Source organism: Coregonus lavaretus (assembly GCF_964263955.1).
Source record: "Coregonus lavaretus genome assembly, chromosome: 9".
In the NCBI taxonomy this organism is placed as follows: domain Eukaryota; kingdom Metazoa; phylum Chordata; class Actinopteri; order Salmoniformes; family Salmonidae; genus Coregonus; species Coregonus lavaretus.
The window spans coordinates 60,845,930-60,864,365 of NC_139996.1; the positions used below are offsets into that span (position 1 = coordinate 60,845,930).

Below are 18,436 nucleotides of genomic sequence, written 5' to 3' on the forward strand. Positions count from 1 at the left end.
TATCTGTTCAGGCATACCACTGGTCTACTATAGGACATTGATTATATTAGGAGTGTATATCTGTTCAGGCATACCACTGGACTTTGCTTCAGACTGTGTGTTTGTTTCCATTCAGGCGTACCACGGCCACCACCATGCTATGGAGGTCCTGGTTCAGTCTCTGCTGGATCTAGACGTGAGGAACAGCCAGGGGCGCACCCCTCTGGACCTGGCTGCCTTTAAAGGCCATGTGGAGTGTGTTGACGTCCTCATCAACCAGGGAGCCTCCATCCTGGTTAAAGACTTCACACTGAAGAGGACCCCCATCCACGCTGCAGGTACGCATAGGATATCACGTAAGACCTAGAGATTCTGTAATTCAAAAGTTTTCCTTACCAAGATGGACATTTGTTTGGTCATGTTGCTAGGATGCCAATGTCCACTCTAGGGATATTATATAGCATAGTGTGAAAATGCCCTCTACACACTGATCTAAGGTCATTTTTTGTCATTATTGCTGAGGATCTGGGGAGGGTAAGCTGATCCTAGATCAGTGCACAGGGGGACTTCTATCCAGAGCCAGGTACACAGCTAGCAGGTGACAGGCTTCGAGGGCCTCAGCCCCAAAATATTTTATTATCTGCTGTGTTAACATCCTGAGGATGTCATCTACCAATACCACTGTTCTAGAAATCTGTCTGTTCATGTGAAGGTAATAGTCGTCCAGCAATCAGCTCATATCCTCTCTGTTTAGCCTCCTCTAGCTACCAACGGTCAATCATCTCACATTCTTATATCCTCTCTGTTTATCCTCCTCTAGCTACCAACGGTCAATCATCTCACATTCTTATATCCTCTCTGTTTATCCTCCTCTAGCTACCAACGGTGATTCGGAGTGTTTGCGTTTGCTGATTGGAAATGCTGACCTCCAGAGTGCAGTGGACGTTCAAGACGGGAATGGACAGTAAGTCAATTGGGTTTTGGATACAATTCCTGAAATAAAGAGATTTTGACACTAGGTCTACGTCCCAAATGGCACCCTATGCCCTACTTGGTGCACTACTTTAAACCAGAACCCTATGGGCTCAGGTCAAAATTAGTGTACCATATAGGGAATAGGTTGCCATTTGGGACTCAACCTGGTTATTACCAATTTGTAATATGACCTTGTTGTCTTGTGTATCAGAACCCCTCTGATGCTGTCGGTGCTGAGCGGACACACAGACTGTTTGTACTCACTGCTCAACAAGGGAGCCAGCGTAGAAGCCAAAGACAAGTGGGGCAGAACAGCGCTACACAGAGGGGTGAGGAGGAGAGCTGGCTGTATACGCTCACACACAGAAAGAGACGGGGAGGCTCAAATATACATATTATCTTCAGAAAAGTAGTTGTCCATGGGTAGTGGTGTATTCATCCCTGTAGGGGGACCTGCCTCCAGACATCATTTGTAATAATTGATGATTCATTATTATATCATTGATTATTAGTTATTTCAAATCCATTCTTGTCTCCCCGCCCTTCCTCCCAGGCGGTGACGGGTCATGAGGAGTGTGTGGAGGCCCTGCTGCAGCACAGCGCCAGCTTCCTGGTTCGGGACTGTAAGGGGCGGACCCCTGTCCACCTGGCTGCGGCATCCGGACACATCGGGGTGCTGGGGGGGCTCCTACACGCCGCCCAGTCAGTGGAGACCCTCCCCGTCATCACAGACAACCAGGGCTACACGCCACTACACTGGGTCTGCTACAACGGTACGTACTGGACTAACGGAACACTAGATCTTTTCTGATTTTCTCTCTTCAGCACCGTAAACATGTCCCTGAATTAGGCAGGCCATACAACGGTACGTACTGACTAACTGGACTGTAGCTCTGTTCTCTCCTCCATGAAGTGTACACTCATTCACTCCCTCTTGTGGCTTGAAAAGCATTCGATTGGTGTGGACGGAGCCATGTGGGGGAATGAACAAGACTACAACAGAATTAGGGGTTATGACTCTCAGTGGAGGACCTTACACTGAAACAGGACTTTGTCAGGTATTGACATAGCATATGTTGTAGCTAAAACATCTTTTGTGACTTCACCATTGTCAGATGTGTAGCTTTCTCTGAGAGTATTGTTGTGGTCTGCAGCGACGTCATCTTTTTCCTGTATGAATCAATCTTCCACTAGGCCATGACACGTGTGTAGAGGTGCTGCTGGAACAGGAGGTTTTCCACAAGACCGAGGGCAACTCGTTCAGCCCCCTCCACTGAGCTGTGATCAATGACAACGAGGGGGCTGCAGAGATGTTGATTGACACTCTGGGGCCGGCCATTGTCAACGCCACTGACACCAAGAACCGGTAACTACAGCACATGACACAGTCCTTTTCTTATGGAGAATAATGTTGTCTGGGGAATAAAATGACCTCTGGGGTTGGATGAGGGATTGTAGATTACTTTTAATACATCTATTAGTGATTTTATATTTCTATGGTATAAACAGGGTTAATTGAACAAACTTGTTTATAACAGTCCTACATGATATCGGTGAAATAAGTTTCCTCTCTCTCCAGGACCCCCCTGCATGCGGCGGCTTTCACGGACCACGTGGAGTGTCTTCAGCTGCTGCTAGGCCACAACGCCCAGGTCAACTCCCCCGATGCCTCCGGGAAGACCTCCCTCATGATGGCTGCTGAGAACGGACAAACCAACGCTGTCGGTACGCAGCCCCCTCTCCTCCGCTTTGCCTCGCCCAGCCGGTTTAAGTTCAACATGTCTGTTTTACATTTTAATAAGTCGCTTCATTTCCTAATTGAGTTTCTTTATGTTTCTCTGTCTGTGTCAGAGCTGTTGGTGAGCAGTGCCAAAGCAGAGCTCACCCTGCAGGATGCAGTCATGAACACTGCTCTTCATCTGGCCTGCAGTAAGGTGAGCATCCCCACATGAAGATGACGTTCATCTGAACAGTTGGCTCTCTCTGGTTAAAATTTTGGTCTGACATGTTTGACTCTGGTTTTTAAAGGGGCATGAAACCAGTGCCTTGTTGATATTGGAGAAGATTACAGACAGGAACCTCATCAACTCGACTAACGCAGCCTTACAGACGTACGTATGGTTCAGCTGTATTAATTGGGCCAGAAGTATTAGAAGAAGTGCACTATATAGGGAATAGTCTGGCATTTGGGAGGTATCCTCATTTGCTGCTGGCTAATCTGACGGTACTTTCTCCTCAGGCCGTTACACGTTGCAGCCAGAAATGGTCTGACGGTGGTGGTTCAGGAGCTACTAGTGAAGGGTGCTAGCGTGCTCGCAGTCGATAAGAATGGTAAGATCCATAACGCTAACACCGTTTTCTTCTGTACTTCTCTTCTCAATGTGTCCACAAATGTTTCTCTCTAGTCCACTGCTTGGTTATTGTCTTAACTTTGTATCTCCTAGCCTGCTGTTATTTCATGTTTTTCACCAAAAGTGTTATAGTAAACTGTGATGCTCCTGAAGTGACCCTCTGCTGTTCTGTTTGAACCCCTCAGCTTACACGCCAGCCTTGGCCTGCGCACCCAACAAAGACGTGGCGGACTCCCTGGCGCTGATCCTGGCCACCATGATGCCCGTGTCCCCCTGCAACCCGGTGCCCAGCCTGTCCTTCAGTGCCATTAACCACTACACCACCAGCCCCTCCCAAGAGTGTGACCTTCGACAGCCTGCCCGTGCTGCGCAGCGAGCACAGCTCCTACTGCAGCTTCAACAACATCGGCCACCGCGAACACGATGGAGGCTTCTACAAGGATGAGGAACTCAACGACTCAGACTCAGAGACATACTGAGGGGGGTGGTGGTCGCTGCCCAGGAGGGGAGCCAAGGGCAGGCGGATGGACAGTGAAGTGGGGCAGAGGCCACAAACAAATACACACATACACACCGTTTCTTAAATCACCACAGCCAGCTTTGGGAGGGCACGAGCCGAGACAGTCCGCACAGGAGCCTTAAGAGTCCCGCAGATGGAGAGAGAGAAATGGAGGGAGGGAGGGAGAGGGGGAGGCACAACAGGCTGGCTGGCCACACTCATCCTCTCATACCACCAGGTGTCCTTCCAGCAGATACTGGACTTCAGAGGAACTGCTGCTGCTATACCCCACCTTTACCTTTACCCACAAAGGTCCTAAACGGTAGAAACTGTCCAGCCAACAGACAGACGGACACCTTATGACGGCAATAACCTGTAGTCCAAGGGGATAGTAGCACTTCACTGAGTGAAAAACAGACATGGACCAAAAGATGTGGAAGAAGCCTTTTCAAAACCTGTTTTGACAGTAGAAATGGGATTGAGTGTTTTGGGCTGAGAAAAAACATAAGGAGTGATGTTTCATTTAAGTTTTATGAGAGTGATGGTCATGTTTATCCGCACACTAAGACAGTCAGAACGCACCTAGCCTCTTGTCTGTAATCCATGTGGGAGGAGGGGAAATCATTGATTTTTTATGAACAAACATTTTAATAAAATCATTCATGTCTTAAGCTCCTGACCCTCTGTGGGAACCAAAAAATCGTAGTATTTGCTCTCATGAGTAATTTCAAAGAATTTCCATCCCCAATGGCACCCTATTCCCTTTATAGTACACTACTTAAGACCAGGGCCCATAGGGTTCTGGTCAAAAGTAGTGTACTCTATAAAGAATAGGGTGCCATTTAGGACGTACAGTTTTGCATTTGTATGACAGGACTATTTACATTTGTGTTTTTAAACCTACCTGTCCTTTGCCCTCTAGAAAATATTTTAGAAAGAATACATGAATGAATAATTTACTTTCTTGTGATATTTATGTCATCATTTTGTGCCTTCTTTAGTTACTGAGGGGAGGTTAGGAGAGTAGAGGCAGCTGTATGAGCGAAAACAATGATGCACACTAAGTACTACAACGTTTGTGAAAAGCACTGATACTATTCCGAGGCAGAAAACATGCCTCCCTTGGAGAGGAGAAACACTGTAAACCAATGGTAGGACAGCAGCATTTAGATTCTCTTCTGTTGAAAAAAATATATATATATATTATTTGTCTTGGTCTTATAATCAATTTATTTTGACAGGTTTTGCTTGCTTTAACTTCTTCAAAAAAATGAAACCACTCAATCCTTTTATGTGATTGCTTGTTCAAACCCCCGTTTCTGTCTCTTTTTGAAAATCATTTTAACTGGAAATATGTACAATACACATGTTTGTCAAATCAGGATCAGGAGGTTCACAGGTTTTTTCGTGTCCTTTTTTTTCTTTAAAAGGATGAAACTAACATGTACATATGAAATAGTGACTGAATTCGAAACTCCCATGAATTCTTTCAGTATCTGAAGATTGCTGTATATTTTATGAGTAATAAAATAAAGAAATGAGTTGTGTTATTTAATAATGAACTATGGGTTATCTGTTTTATGTGACAACCGCAGTATCAATTTCTAGGTGACAGTGGTGCTAATCCCAAAAGAAAGGCTACATGTGGTCCTCTGTAGCTCAACTGGTAGAGCACGGCGCTTGTAACGCCAAGGTAGTGGGTTCGATCCCCGGGACCACCCATACACAAAAATGTATGCACGCATGACTGTAAGTCGCTTTGGATAAAAGCGTCTGCTAAATGGCATATTATTATTATTATTATACAACAAGGAACAAGAAGTCTATTGGCAAAGTGATGAATATTTTTTATTTATTTATTTTTATTTCACCTTTATTTAACCAGGTAAGCCAGCTGAGAACAGGTTCTCATTTACAACTGCGACCTGGCCAAGATAAAGCAAAGCAGTGCAATAAAAACAACACAGTTACATATGGGGTAAAAAACATAAAGTCAAAAATACAACAGAAAATATATATACAGTGTGTGCAAATGTAGCAAGTTATGGAGGTAAGGCAATAAATAGGCTATGGTGCAAAATAATTACAATAGTATTAACACTGGAATGCTAGATGTGCAAGAGATTATGTGCAAATAGAGATACTGGGGTCCAAAAGAGCAAAATAAATAACAATATAGGGATGAGGTAGTTGGGTGGGCTAATTTCAGATGGGCTGTGTACAGGTGCAGTGATCGGTAAGGTGCTCTGACAACTGATGCTTAAAGTTATTGAGGGAGATAAGAGTCTCCAGCTTCAGAGATTTTTGCAATTCGTTCCAGTCATTGGCAGCAGAGAACTGGAAGGAATGGCGGCCAAAGGAGGTGTTGGGTTTGGGAATGACCAGTGAGATATATATTATTATAATATATTGCATGTACCTTGGCCTAACGGTGTGGGTTATGTATTTTATTTTTCATGGCGTCCTCAACATTACAGTTTTAAGGGCAACAATAGCCTAAATTTGTTTACAGCTCGCAGGATTTCCATACGTGAGCTTTCAACAACACAGATTGTTGCATCAGCACGAGATCGAAAGTGCATCAAATCTGTACAGCATTGTTACGTCATCACTGATAAACGTTGAAACTGATCAAAAACCGCTGCAGCAGTTCAGTCTAATCCTCCCTAGTGCTGGAGGATTGCGTTAGTTTTCGCTCTGGATGCGCGTTCATTTTGGCAAGGAAATGTGCTGATTTTGCAAGGAGATGGAGAATAAAGAGTTCAAGGTAGACATGTTATTTATTTTTAAATCTTCAATTATATTAATTACTGTGGATTAAATATTGTTTAACAAATGAAATAATGTGCTATTCATGCTGTAATATCAAACTAGAAAGTATATGGCCGGGGAGTCATGAGAGTTGGCTAAAGGTACAGTAGGGTCAAATGGGGGTCAAAGGTTATGACAGCACCTTCATAAATTCGTCCAAAATGGCACCCTCTTCCCTATGTAGGCTAGTGTACTACTTTTGACCAGGAACCATAGAAGGGTTGGCTGACGTCACGAAAATGATGCTCGCGCATCGATGGCCGGAAGTCGTATATCTTGTTATGATTCTGAACCTCAGCTAACAACAAGCTGCCATGTGGGGAATCGTAGCTCTGTGGCATGTTTCAGCTCGTTGTATGGTGTTATTGATACCAAGTCTTGTTTTGAGGTGTTTTGACTGATATCATGTCTATGCAATGGCTAAAATTCGCTACCTAGCTAACCAACAACAACTGTAACAATGTAGTTGATACGAGTTCATTGTTCAAATGTATTTATGTTTGCATTAAACATTTAGAGACTAAATATAGTTTACATGTTGTCAACAGTCTAAGTCAAACCCTGTCTATTTTGCCCCATAGTTGCATGCCAGTTTTGTTGCTTAACAACCAACCCCTCTATAGAGTCCCACAGTGGAGGTGTGATAATACCCATAAAACCTAGCGGTCAAACAGGGAAATGGTTCCAATCGTTTTCCACCATTCATTTTTCCCATAGGCGATTTTAGAAACACATAAAATAAGGGCTGTATTTCGTGTAGGCTTACCCTGGCGTGACGTTTTTGTAACCATGTAAATCTCTCTCGGACAAGTTGATGTATTTGATGTATTTTTCTATTACATGTATGACATTTCATTGAGATATTTTGTGTTTTAATGACGCAAAATTGAATTACAGCCTAACTCTGCTTTCTGTTGTCGCCATCAGGCTGCAGTGGTGACCTTCACTACCGTGACCCACAAGGATGAAACTTCCCAGACCAGCCTCACCCTCAGCAGGGGAAAGAGAAGCTACCCAGACCTACACACCTTTGTGCAGGACATGAAGGACGAGTAAGTTGCTCTTTGGCTTCCCCATGCATCCCCTAGATATGTTCCCTATCTCAATTGCATACTCCTCGTGTCCTCTCTTCTCAAAACCCATTGGATGAGAAAGCCAGAGGTCCCGCCCTTCTGACCTTCTCATCCAATGGGTTTTGAGAAGGAGGCGAGGAGATTGAGAGTCTCCCATAGTCTCGGGCCAATACAAAGGACTCAACGGACCAAATAACCAATCAGGGATGTCTGGGTGTGGCCTAGTTCCATAGAGGTCCATCCATAACGTAGTCTAAGATAATAGAGGTAATGTCCATCCATAACGTAATCTAAGATAATAGAGGTAATGTCCATCCATAACGTCATCTAAAATAATAGAGGTAATGTCCATCCATAACGTAATCTAAAATAATAGAGGTAATGTCCATCCATAACGTAATCTAAAATAATAGAGGTAATGTCCATCCATAACGTAATCTAAAATCATAGAGGTAATGTCCATCCATAACGTAATCTAAAATCATAGAGGTAATGTCCATCCATAACGTAATCTAAAATAATAGAGGTAATGTCCATCCATAACGTAATCTAAAATAATAGTGGTAATGTCCATCCATAACGTAATCTAAAATCATAGAGGTAATGTCCATCCATAACGTAATCTAAAATCATAGAGGTAATGTCCATCCATAACGTAATCTAAAATAATAGAGGTAATGTCCATCCATAACGTAGTCTAAGATAATAGAGGTAATGTCATGTAGTTCATTGTGTACTTGCATTTATTTACTTTTCAGCCATTGGAATCTGCTGAGTGAGAATATGCGTGCCGGGGTGAGTTTGAGTCACCTCTAAAGTAGTTAATGTTGGTAAAATGGACCAAACATTCATTTGTGGAAATCCTGCAGGACCTTTAATCCTGAACCACTGCTTTAATTGACTAGCTTGAGTAAATGGTTCTACGTTTTATATCAGTGCAGCCCCTTTAACAAACTACCTCTGTATGGTCTTTTAACATTGCAGATGAGCAGACATGAATTTAGTGCCAAGTGCATGGATATTGTAGCATGGGTGATGGAGTCTACATCCACTGTGGTTGTTCCCGCCCTTGACCTCACCATGTAGATAGAGCTCTCTGATTCGCCAAGCTCTTCTGGATCAGGAAGTAATGAGGCAGGAGAGGTGACCTCTCTTGGCCGTAGCGTCAGATTCAGCTGTAGTGAAGGACCCATTAGGTGCACCAGCGCCAGAACCGCCTGCAGCACACGCACTCCCACGCCTATCCCCTCCTCTCACAGGTACCTAGCCCTATCCCCTCCTCTCACAGGTGCCTAGCCCAATCCCATCCTCTCACAGGTACCTACCCCTATCCCCTCCTCTCACAGGTACCTACCCCTATCCACGCCTCTCACAGGTACCTAGCCCTATCCCCTCCTCTCACAGGTACCTAGCCCTATCCCCTCCTCTCACAGGTACCTAGCCCTAATATTGAATTATCTTTACAATTTTTCACATATCAACTTGAAATCAGTGAGTAATATTTTTGTTTTGCTTTGAAATGTTATATTGCTCATGTTTATGAACACATAACCCTAATGTCTATGATTAATACTCTTTGATTTAGATTATGTCCCACATGGAACCCTATTTCCTATATATTGAACTACTTTGACCAGACTCCTATAGGCCTTGGTAAAAAGCAGTGCACTACATAGGGAATAGGTTGCCATCTGGGAGACACCCAGAGCTGAGCTAGGTAGGCCTACTGAACTGATGCCATGCATTTCATTTTGCTAATATTGAAGCATTTTCTTTTCCACAGGCACTATTGACCATGGGATCTGCAATGTCTATCTCACTCCGCGAGAAGGCAGTCCACTTCAAAGATGGGCCGGACACGGTGGGCCACTTCTTTAAATCCAGACCCGTAAGAGCGGCAAAGACAAGACCCTGAAGCGCTACTCGCCATGGAGGCGGATTGTGAAGAAGAAGGGCTCCAAGAAGGTGCAGGCCCACGAGAACATCAACCAAAACAACATCGCCCATCTGAGTAACGAGAACCGGGAGAAGTCTCAGTCCTCCTCCAACTTGTCCACCCTCACCCTGGAGAAGTCTCAATCCTGTGACAAGCTGTCCACCCAGTACCAGAGCACTCCAGCCATTGCCAACAGCTCCAACAACGCCGCCTCGTTGGTCGAGAAGGCCCCCTTGACCAACTCCAACACGGCCCCCGACACGCCCCAAACGGTTATCGCCCAGGACCTCGACACGCCCAAGAGGCTGGTGATGGTCCACGCTACAACCGGCGAGCTGCTGCGCTGCCTGGGTGAGTTCCTGTGCCGGCGCTGCTACCTGATTCAGGACATGTCTTCCATGGACCCGGCGCTGTGGCTGCGGGTGGTTGACCGTTATCTGCTGGACAACTGCTATCAGAACCAGAGCTGCATTAACCCGGCCATGGTGGTCTTCCTCTACATGCTGTGCCGCGAGGCGGTCTCCTCCGAGGTGGCCACCTTGCATGAGCTGCATGCCGTGCTGCTTACCTGCCTCTACACGACCTGCTCCTACGTGGGCAACCAGATCTCCTACCCCCTGAGACCCTTCCTGGTGGAGACCTGCAGGCAGACCTTCTGGATCCGCTGCATGTCCATCACCAAGCTGATGAGTGGTAAGATGCTCCAGATGAACACAGACCCTAACTTCTTCTCCCAGATGTTTGCTGACCTGAAGAACGAGAGCCAGAAGGAGGAGAAGAAGAGCCGCCTGCTCAGCGGTGTGTACAGCACTCAGTGAGGGACCTAGGGTAGAGGGGCCAGGGGAGGGGAGGGGCCTACTATAGCCTGACATTTCAAAATGGGAGGGAAGAGGATTGGTTCAGTGAATGGGTAGAGGGTGAGCTTTGATGGGAAAATATGATTTATAGATTTTAAGGGTTAATATGAGGGTTAATTTGGCTTGAAAGAGAACACAAATCGGTAGGTATGAATGTGTAGAGGACTGAGGCTGTAGCTTACTATCTACTGTACCAGCTGACTGTCTGACGTGTGCACTGCCTACCACGGGAGGATTGGAGGCACACGAGTGACTGTGCTAGTGCTCACATCACACAGGCTGCAGCCTACCAGCCTACTGTTCTGACTGTGTGAGATGTGCACTTTCTACCACGGGAGGGAAGGAGGCACCCTTGTGTGAGTGGGCTAGTGCTCAGATCATGGTTGAACAGACAAGCTGCAACCCTGCCGCTTTAGACTGTGAAGTGAACACCCATGTTCCCGCACAGCAAGCACAGGACTGGACAGTTCTGGGGGACAGGGGTTCGTTTGAGGACCATTGGTTCTGATGAACTTGAACGAACAGTGTGACTGTTTTGGAATAAAATGCTATATATTCTCTTAAACATCCAGTGTTGTGTCCTTATTATTTTACAATTGATATTTTCCATGTCATTTTGAGATCTTGGTGGAGATAATACTTTACCAGTGGTGGAAAAAGTACCCAATTCAGTAAAACTTGAGTAAAAGTAAAGAAAATGACTCAAGTAAAAGTGAAAGTCACACAGTAAAATACTACTTCAGTAAAAGTCTAAAAGTATCTGGTTTTAAATGTACTTAAGTATCAAAAGTGAAAGCAAAGGCTATATATCAAATTCCTTATATTATGCTAATTGCCTTTATTTTTATTTATTTATGGGAATCCAGGGACACAGTTCAACAATATTTTACAAACCAGATCAGAGGCAGTAGGGATGCATTTTTCTTAATAAGTACATGAATTTGACCGTTTTGCTGTCCTGCCTGAGCATTAGAAATGTAACGAGCACATATTTTATTTCAGAATGTAGTCAGAAAAAACTCAAGTAAAGTACAGATACCTCAAAGTAGTACTTCAAAGTATTTTTACTTAGTTACTTTACACCACTGTACTTTACTAATGATTAGTAAATGTTTTATAAGGGTCTATATTAAACATCTAATGAATTATCCAATAATTCATTTGAAAATGTATAAATAACTATGTATAGCTTACTAACATTTGCAAATGTAGAAACAGCAATTAGTAAATAGTGAGAACTGTTTATAATAGCCTTAGAAATGATCTATTACTGGACATTATTATAAAGTGTGAATCAAACATTTGATGAGATTATTTTGAACAATAATTTCAATTGCCCATCCCTAACACCAGTGGACAGACAGACATTAATACACACATTCCTGTACCTGGTCGAAGTTGTCCAGAGCAGCATGAAGGTTGGCATGCATGCCAGTGGGAGGCTCGTTGGTGATCTTGATGGCATTCTTCAGGATGCCCTGAGTGAGGAGAGGAGAACAAACACACTTTTAAATTAGGAAAACACACCGTGTTATTATAAATGCATGTGTGTGTATGTGTGTGTGTGTGTGTACCTGAGGGATGATGTGCTCCTGTGGTGTGGGGGTAGGCTCAGCACTCATAAACACTCTGTAGTCCTGGTGACTGCCCTCACAGCAGCGTTCCAGAAGCTTCTCCAATGACCCCAGCCAGCAAGCCACCAGGTATATATTCTGACAGAGATGAATGAATGAATGAATGAATGAATGGATGGATGGATGGATGGATGAATGGATGGATGGATGAACAAATGTAAGCGCGAACAAACTAATAAATTGATTAATGAAACAATGAATGGATGGAAGGATGGATGGATGCAATGATGAATGAATGAATTATGTTTTATGTACAGTATATAGCAGGATAGCCATACCTGTGAAATGACCCAGTGTCCCTCCTTAGCAGCCATCTCCATGGCGACCTCAGGCACAGCCTCCTGACCCTTAACCAAAGACACATTGTGGAGTTTCCCCAGGTCTATGGTGAACCCCAACTTCCTGCCTGTTACCATGGAAACAATATTTTCTCAGTGTGTGTGTGTGTGTCATATTCATGCAGATTTACAGTGATCTTTACATTACAAAATTAGTTGTCTTAGTGTTACCCAGTGACTCCACGTCTTACAGAGGGTCTACTCCAGGAGACAGGATGAAGAATACAGGTGAGGCAGGTCCACTCTCTCTGAAGGACTTAGCAAACTCTGTCTTCCTCCCCTCTGTATACTTCACCCCCAACTTCTCCTCCACAAAGTTCCTACAGACAGAAAGAGAGTGCGCGAGAGCGAGGGGAGGGTATGTGGAGGGAGATTGATCGTCATTATAATTTGCCAGGGACATATAAAAGATGGGGATGGAAGGAGAGAAGAGGAGAGGGAGAGAAGAGGAGAGGGAGAGAAGACAGAGACTGTGGGAGGAGAGATTGATGGAGAGGTCCAATGTCACCCGTGAGTAGCCTACATATTTGCCGGGTTTCAAAGACCATGATGCTTCATTCATAAACATTTTCTATTTGTTTTACAACCTTATTTGAGATTTAGATATTAGAAACAGTCATGTTGTATGGAGTCAAAGCCCCGCATCCCTAGAGTAACAACACATTTATAGTGTGGTTAATGATGACATCTGGGTTGTGTTCAACACCCCCCCCCCCATCTCTTTTTCTCTTTCAGTTCTTCTCCCCCATAGCATCAGGCATCAGCTCGGAGTCGTTCTTCCGTTCTCAGTCTCAGGAGTCAAACAGCGCCAAGATATCCTGCCTCATCAGAGACCTCAGCAACGGAGGGAGAGGGGGATGGAGGGAGGGATAGACAGGGTGATAGGTGGGTTCCAGTCCATGATTAGGGGCTTCTCAATCAGTCTTGGGGAGGAGGATGGGGATGGAGGGATAGAGGTAACCTGGGGGGAGAGAGTGAAGGAGAGGGGGACGGAGGGAGGGATAGAAGGGGGTCGGCTGGAGCTAGGGGAAGGGGGGAGGCTACAAATCATGCTAAAGGGGTTCCAGGGTGGGATTGGAGAGGTAGATGGGGAGACAGAGAGGGAGGAGAGGGGATGGGGGGAGACTGGGAGACAAGAGGGATGGAGGGAGGTAACGAAGGAGGAGAGGGTGGTGGAGGGGGGGAGTGTGGAGGGAGGGAGGATGCAGTCAATGTTTAGGGAGCTGAGTGGGGGGAGTATGGTTGGGTTTGGGGATATGCACTCTCTGGATGATATTGGGGGGATAGAGAGGATAGGGGACATGGATATGAATATGAACATGGGGGTGGTAGGGGTCAGGGGTGACATGGCTAATGTTGGGGTCATAAGTCATAAGGTCAGGAGTGAGTTAGGGGTCAGAGGTCAGGGGGTGAAGTCGGGGGTACAGGTGAGCATGCGGACAACATCCAATCAGAACTCTTCTAAGACCTGCAGCCTACGACAGGGAACCAAAATCAATATGGCCGCCACCACCGCGACGCTGGACATGAACATGATGGACCTGGGCTGGTCTCACGACGACAGTGACTAGGAGAACACACAAACACTATTTTGTTTCTGTTATGTCATTTTCTTTTTTAATTGAAGCCAAACGTATACACGCCCCTGTGTGTGAGGACTGTAGGGGATAATAGTGAAGAATTATGAGCAGTGTTGATTTCCTCCTGCTAAGACCATCTCCGGTGACCTTCTCCCCTACCTCACCTCGCTGATCAACTCATCCTTGACCGCTGGCCATGTCCCTTCCGTCTTCAAGAGAGCGAGAGTTGCTCCCCTTCTCAAAAAACCAACACTCGATCCCACTGATGTCAACAACTACAGACCAGTATCCCTTCTTTCTTTTCTTTCCAAAACTATTGAGCGTGCCGTCTTTAGCCAACTCTCTTGCTATCTCTCTCAGAATGACCTTCTTGATCCAAACCAGTCAGGTTTCAGGACTGGTCATTCAACTGAGACTGCTCTTCTCTGTGTCACGGAGGCTCTCCGCACTGCTAAAGCTAACTCTCTCTCATCTGCTCTTGTCCTTCTAGACCTGTCTGCTGCCTTTGATACTGTGAACCATCAGATCCTCCTCTCCACCCTCTCCGAGCTGGGCATCTCCGGTGCGGCTCACTCCTGGATTGCGTCCTACCTGACCGGTCGCTCCTACCAAGTGTCGTGGCGAGAAGCTGTCTCCGCACCACGTGCTCTCACCACTGGTGTCCCCCAGGGCTCAGTTCTAGGCCCTCTCCTTTTCTCCCTATACACCAAGTCACTTGGCTCTGTCATATCCTCACATGGCCTCTCCTATCATTGCTACGCTGACGATACACAACTAATCTTCTCCTTTCCCCCTTCTGATAACCAGGTGGCGAATCGCATCTCTGCATGTCTGGCAGACATATCAGTATGGATGACGGATCACCACCTCAAGCTGAACCCTGGCAAGACGGAGCTGCTCTTCCTCCCGGGGAAGGACTGCCCGTTCCATGATCTCGCCATCACGGTTGACAACTCCGTTGTGTCCTCCTGCCTGTGCCATTAAACCCCTACAACTCATCCAGAATGCCGCAGCCCGTCTGGTGTTCAACCTTCCCAAGTTCTCTCACGTCACCCCCCTCCTCCGCACACTCCACTGGCTTCCAGTTGAAGCTCGCATCCGTTACAAGACCATGGTGCTTGCCTATGGAGCAGTGAGGGGAACGGCACCTCTGTACCTTCGGGCTCTGATCAGTCCCTACACCCAAATGAGGGCATTGCGTTCATCCACCTCTGGCCTGCTGGCTCCCCTTCCTCTGCGGTAGCATAGTTCCCACTCAGCCCAGTCAAAACTGTTCGCTGCTCTGGCACCCCAATGGTGGAACAAGCTCCCTCACGACGCCAGGACAGCGGAGTCACTCACCACCTTCCGGAGACATTTGAAACCCCACCTCTTTAAGGAATACCTGGGATAGGATGAAGTAATCCTTCTACCACCCCCCCCCCCAAAAAAAAAAAAATTTGTAAAGTGGTTATCCCACTGGCTATAGGGTGAATGCACCAATTTGTGAGTCGCTCTGGATAAGAGTGTCTGCTAAATGACGTAAATGTGCCCTTGAGCAAGGCACTTAACCCTAATTGCTCCTGTAAGTCGCTCTGGATAAGAGCGTCTGCTAAATGACTAAAATGTAAATGTAATGTAAATGAGTTACTTGAGTTTATTTTTTAACACAAGGCAACAATCAGACAGACAAAAATACAAAATAATCATCTTTAGGCAAATTATAGTTCATCCAACAATAAAATAAATTAAAATGAATTACAAAATAGCTTAAATTAAAATAATTCCGGTAAATTCAAGTACTTATCAAATAAAATAATAATAATAAAAAAATAAAAAAATAAGCACAAGTAACACACATTTCCAAACCTTTATACTTTTTTTTACCAGCCAGAACTAGAATGAGGCAGCCCATAAACTCTCATAAACTGTGTATGTGTGTGTCTCCACAGTGACAGAACAACAGAAGGAAACACACAAACATTTCATACCAGGTATGCTGAACAGAAAACTGCACACCAGAAGGAAGCGGTCAACATAAAATAATCAATAGGTGTTGATTAGGCCTACTCAGTACCTTTGTATTGCATGGCAAGCAACAGCCCTTTTTCTGTGTGCCTAGAAATTAATACTCTGATCTGTGATTAGGCCACACTGCACATCTCACTGAGCAGAGGAAAAGAGCAGCAATACACATCAACTGAAAAAGCACCAGTCCATGATAGATGGCCAAATAAAACAATATTGCAGGCCTAGTATCCCAGAACACAAATTAAGCTGAATGCATGTTCTCTAAAAGGTATCAGAGGAGAGTGATGTAGTTGTAGATGGGGCATTATGTTTACTTCCAGCTCCAATATCTAACAAGAAAAGTCAGCAAAAAAAAAGTCACACTTGTCCCCACCCCCCCAAGATAAGCAGCATAAAGCATGTATGATGTGTCTTTACAATGGAGTTATACATTAATAGCTCTGTGCTCTCTAGCACAACCATTACACAGTTAAGGGGATTACACGCTTTGCTCAAAAGCAGCTGAGAGAGGAGCAGCTTCCCCCATCTAGACTCCCACAGACAGACAACAGATTTGGCAGTATTCTAACCTTTAGGCTGACACTGGCCCTTTGACTGGTTGACTTCAGTCAACACTCCAGGAACTCTTTGGCACAGTAACATGAAAACCCTTTTATATTGAAGGCCCCACTGGGAGTTTGTGTGTGTGTGTCAAAACATGCAGAAACAAACTATTTCACCAAAGAATCGCTCAGTGATGTCACTATTAAGCTTCAACAGTAGCTGGCTCTCAAGGTTCTTGCTGTGAAGCTGTGATCGTTTAGCAGTGAACAGGAGTCCTGCATGACTGAAAAGTCTCTCACAGGCTGCAGATGCAGGAAGACCTGTGTTGACTTTGAGTGACAGCTTCTTGATGCGAGGAAAGGTGTGGAGTAGATCCATACCTGCAGGGGACAGACATGAAAGGTACCTCTCCAGCACTCCTACTTGTGATTTTCCCAACTCCATGGATGCAAAGAAGTCGTCTTCATCAGAGAGGCCGCTGTTTGCGCTGGTGACATCATCCAAGTCGGTGTTGAGGTGATTTCTGATGTAGTCAAGGCCTGTGGGTTTTAGGGCAAGATAAATCGTTTTTCAAACGAATTAAGTCTGCACATTATTCTTACCGTTCTACTGTATAGGCTGTCAAGCTGCTGATGTTTGACATTAAAAGCTACCTGAGCTTCTAACTATATTGCCACCCTGTGGTTTGTCACTGACACACTATAATCCTAAATTACAGTAAAATTATACAGAGTTATATAGGTCAATGTCTACTGGTTCACATTTGAATTGATAAACAATTATATTTACCAGCATTTAAGATGTTCTCCTCTGTGGTCCAGGATGTTCTGAATCTTGGTAGGAGTATTGCTGCTGCAATCAGCTCAGGCTCTTTCATGACGTCTCCAAAACGTTTCTGGATCCCTTGCTGCAGGGCGTGAACAAGAGGTGTACACATTTTGCAAGTTGACTCCAACCTCTTCAGCTTGTCCCGCAACTGTTAAGGTGTTGGCAGCAGGAGGCCCATATGCACAGATGATTCCCCTTGGAGGATATTAAGGACCATGGCAACAGGCTTCATCACAGCAGCATACTCGACCAAAAACCCAATTTCAGCTGGATTGAACCTATAAAAGATGTAACGATAAAAAAATTACTTATAGCTATTTCTGGTACAATGTGTTTATTATGCATTGTACATGTTAAATGCACAAATAAATAAAAATAAAATAAATTAGTTAAATTATTTCATTCAAGTCATCCACAATTGTCACACCACCATGCAAAGAAAACTTAGTTACTTGAGACAAGTGGAATCACCCATTAATCAGCAAGGCTTATTTATTTTTATTATTCTTTTAAAACAAAATATACATTTTGTCAACTTACATCTTTATCTTTATTGCTGTGCAGACATTGCGAATTGCTTGTTCTCCTTGCTCTCGGTGAATGCGCACAATCCTTTCTACAGCGAGGAACAGGGAGCTCCAGCGTATCTGATTGGGTCGGAGAAACAGCAGCTTGCATTTACGTTCCACTGTTTCATGAGCCATGGTTGACCTGCTGGTTTTATTCCAAAGAGCATGACACTTTGCAAAAGCAGACCGAGACAGCCTCTTATAGGTTTCGTTTGCAGCTCCTCCTGCAGCAGTGGCATCAACTGTGGATATAAGATTGAGGAGATGGCATGCACACTTTTGGTGCCTTGGAAGTTGGTACTCAAGGCCTGTGTTGTCATCCAGAATAGCAGACACATCTTGACACTCCACCTCTGACTCACTCTGATCTTCTGTTGCATCATCAAGGGTGGAGTCACTCTCCTCTTGTACATTGATGGCTTCCTCCTTTTTCTCCTCACCATATAATCGAAA

At 44.9% G+C, this 18,436-nt stretch overlaps 1 protein-coding gene and 2 pseudogenes across 3 annotated transcripts in view; all 3 read left to right on the forward strand.

Moving 5' to 3' along the window:
* The window catches only part of LOC311135400 (2-hydroxyacyl-CoA lyase 1-like), a 105,625-nt pseudogene that overhangs the window by 45,081 nt on the left and 42,108 nt on the right, over positions 1 to 18,436 (forward strand). The window lies entirely within an intron of this gene.
* On the forward strand, positions 228 to 8,984 carry LOC311134803 (serine/threonine-protein phosphatase 6 regulatory ankyrin repeat subunit A-like; the record flags this gene model as incomplete). Its single annotated transcript, XM_084168586.1, has 11 exons — positions 228 to 234; positions 282 to 317; positions 856 to 943; positions 1,166 to 1,283; positions 1,508 to 1,727; positions 2,593 to 2,679; positions 2,806 to 2,888; positions 2,983 to 3,065; positions 3,194 to 3,285; positions 3,491 to 3,580; positions 8,977 to 8,984. 11 exons carry the CDS (start codon positions 228 to 230, stop codon positions 8,982 to 8,984), a joined length of 912 nt encoding a protein of 303 aa, XP_084024712.1.
* Positions 8,900 to 10,885, forward strand: LOC311134553 (cyclin-dependent kinase 5 activator 1-like; annotated as a pseudogene). The gene is made up of 2 exons: positions 8,900 to 8,947; positions 9,472 to 10,885. The product of its transcript is annotated as a cyclin-dependent kinase 5 activator 1-like (transcript).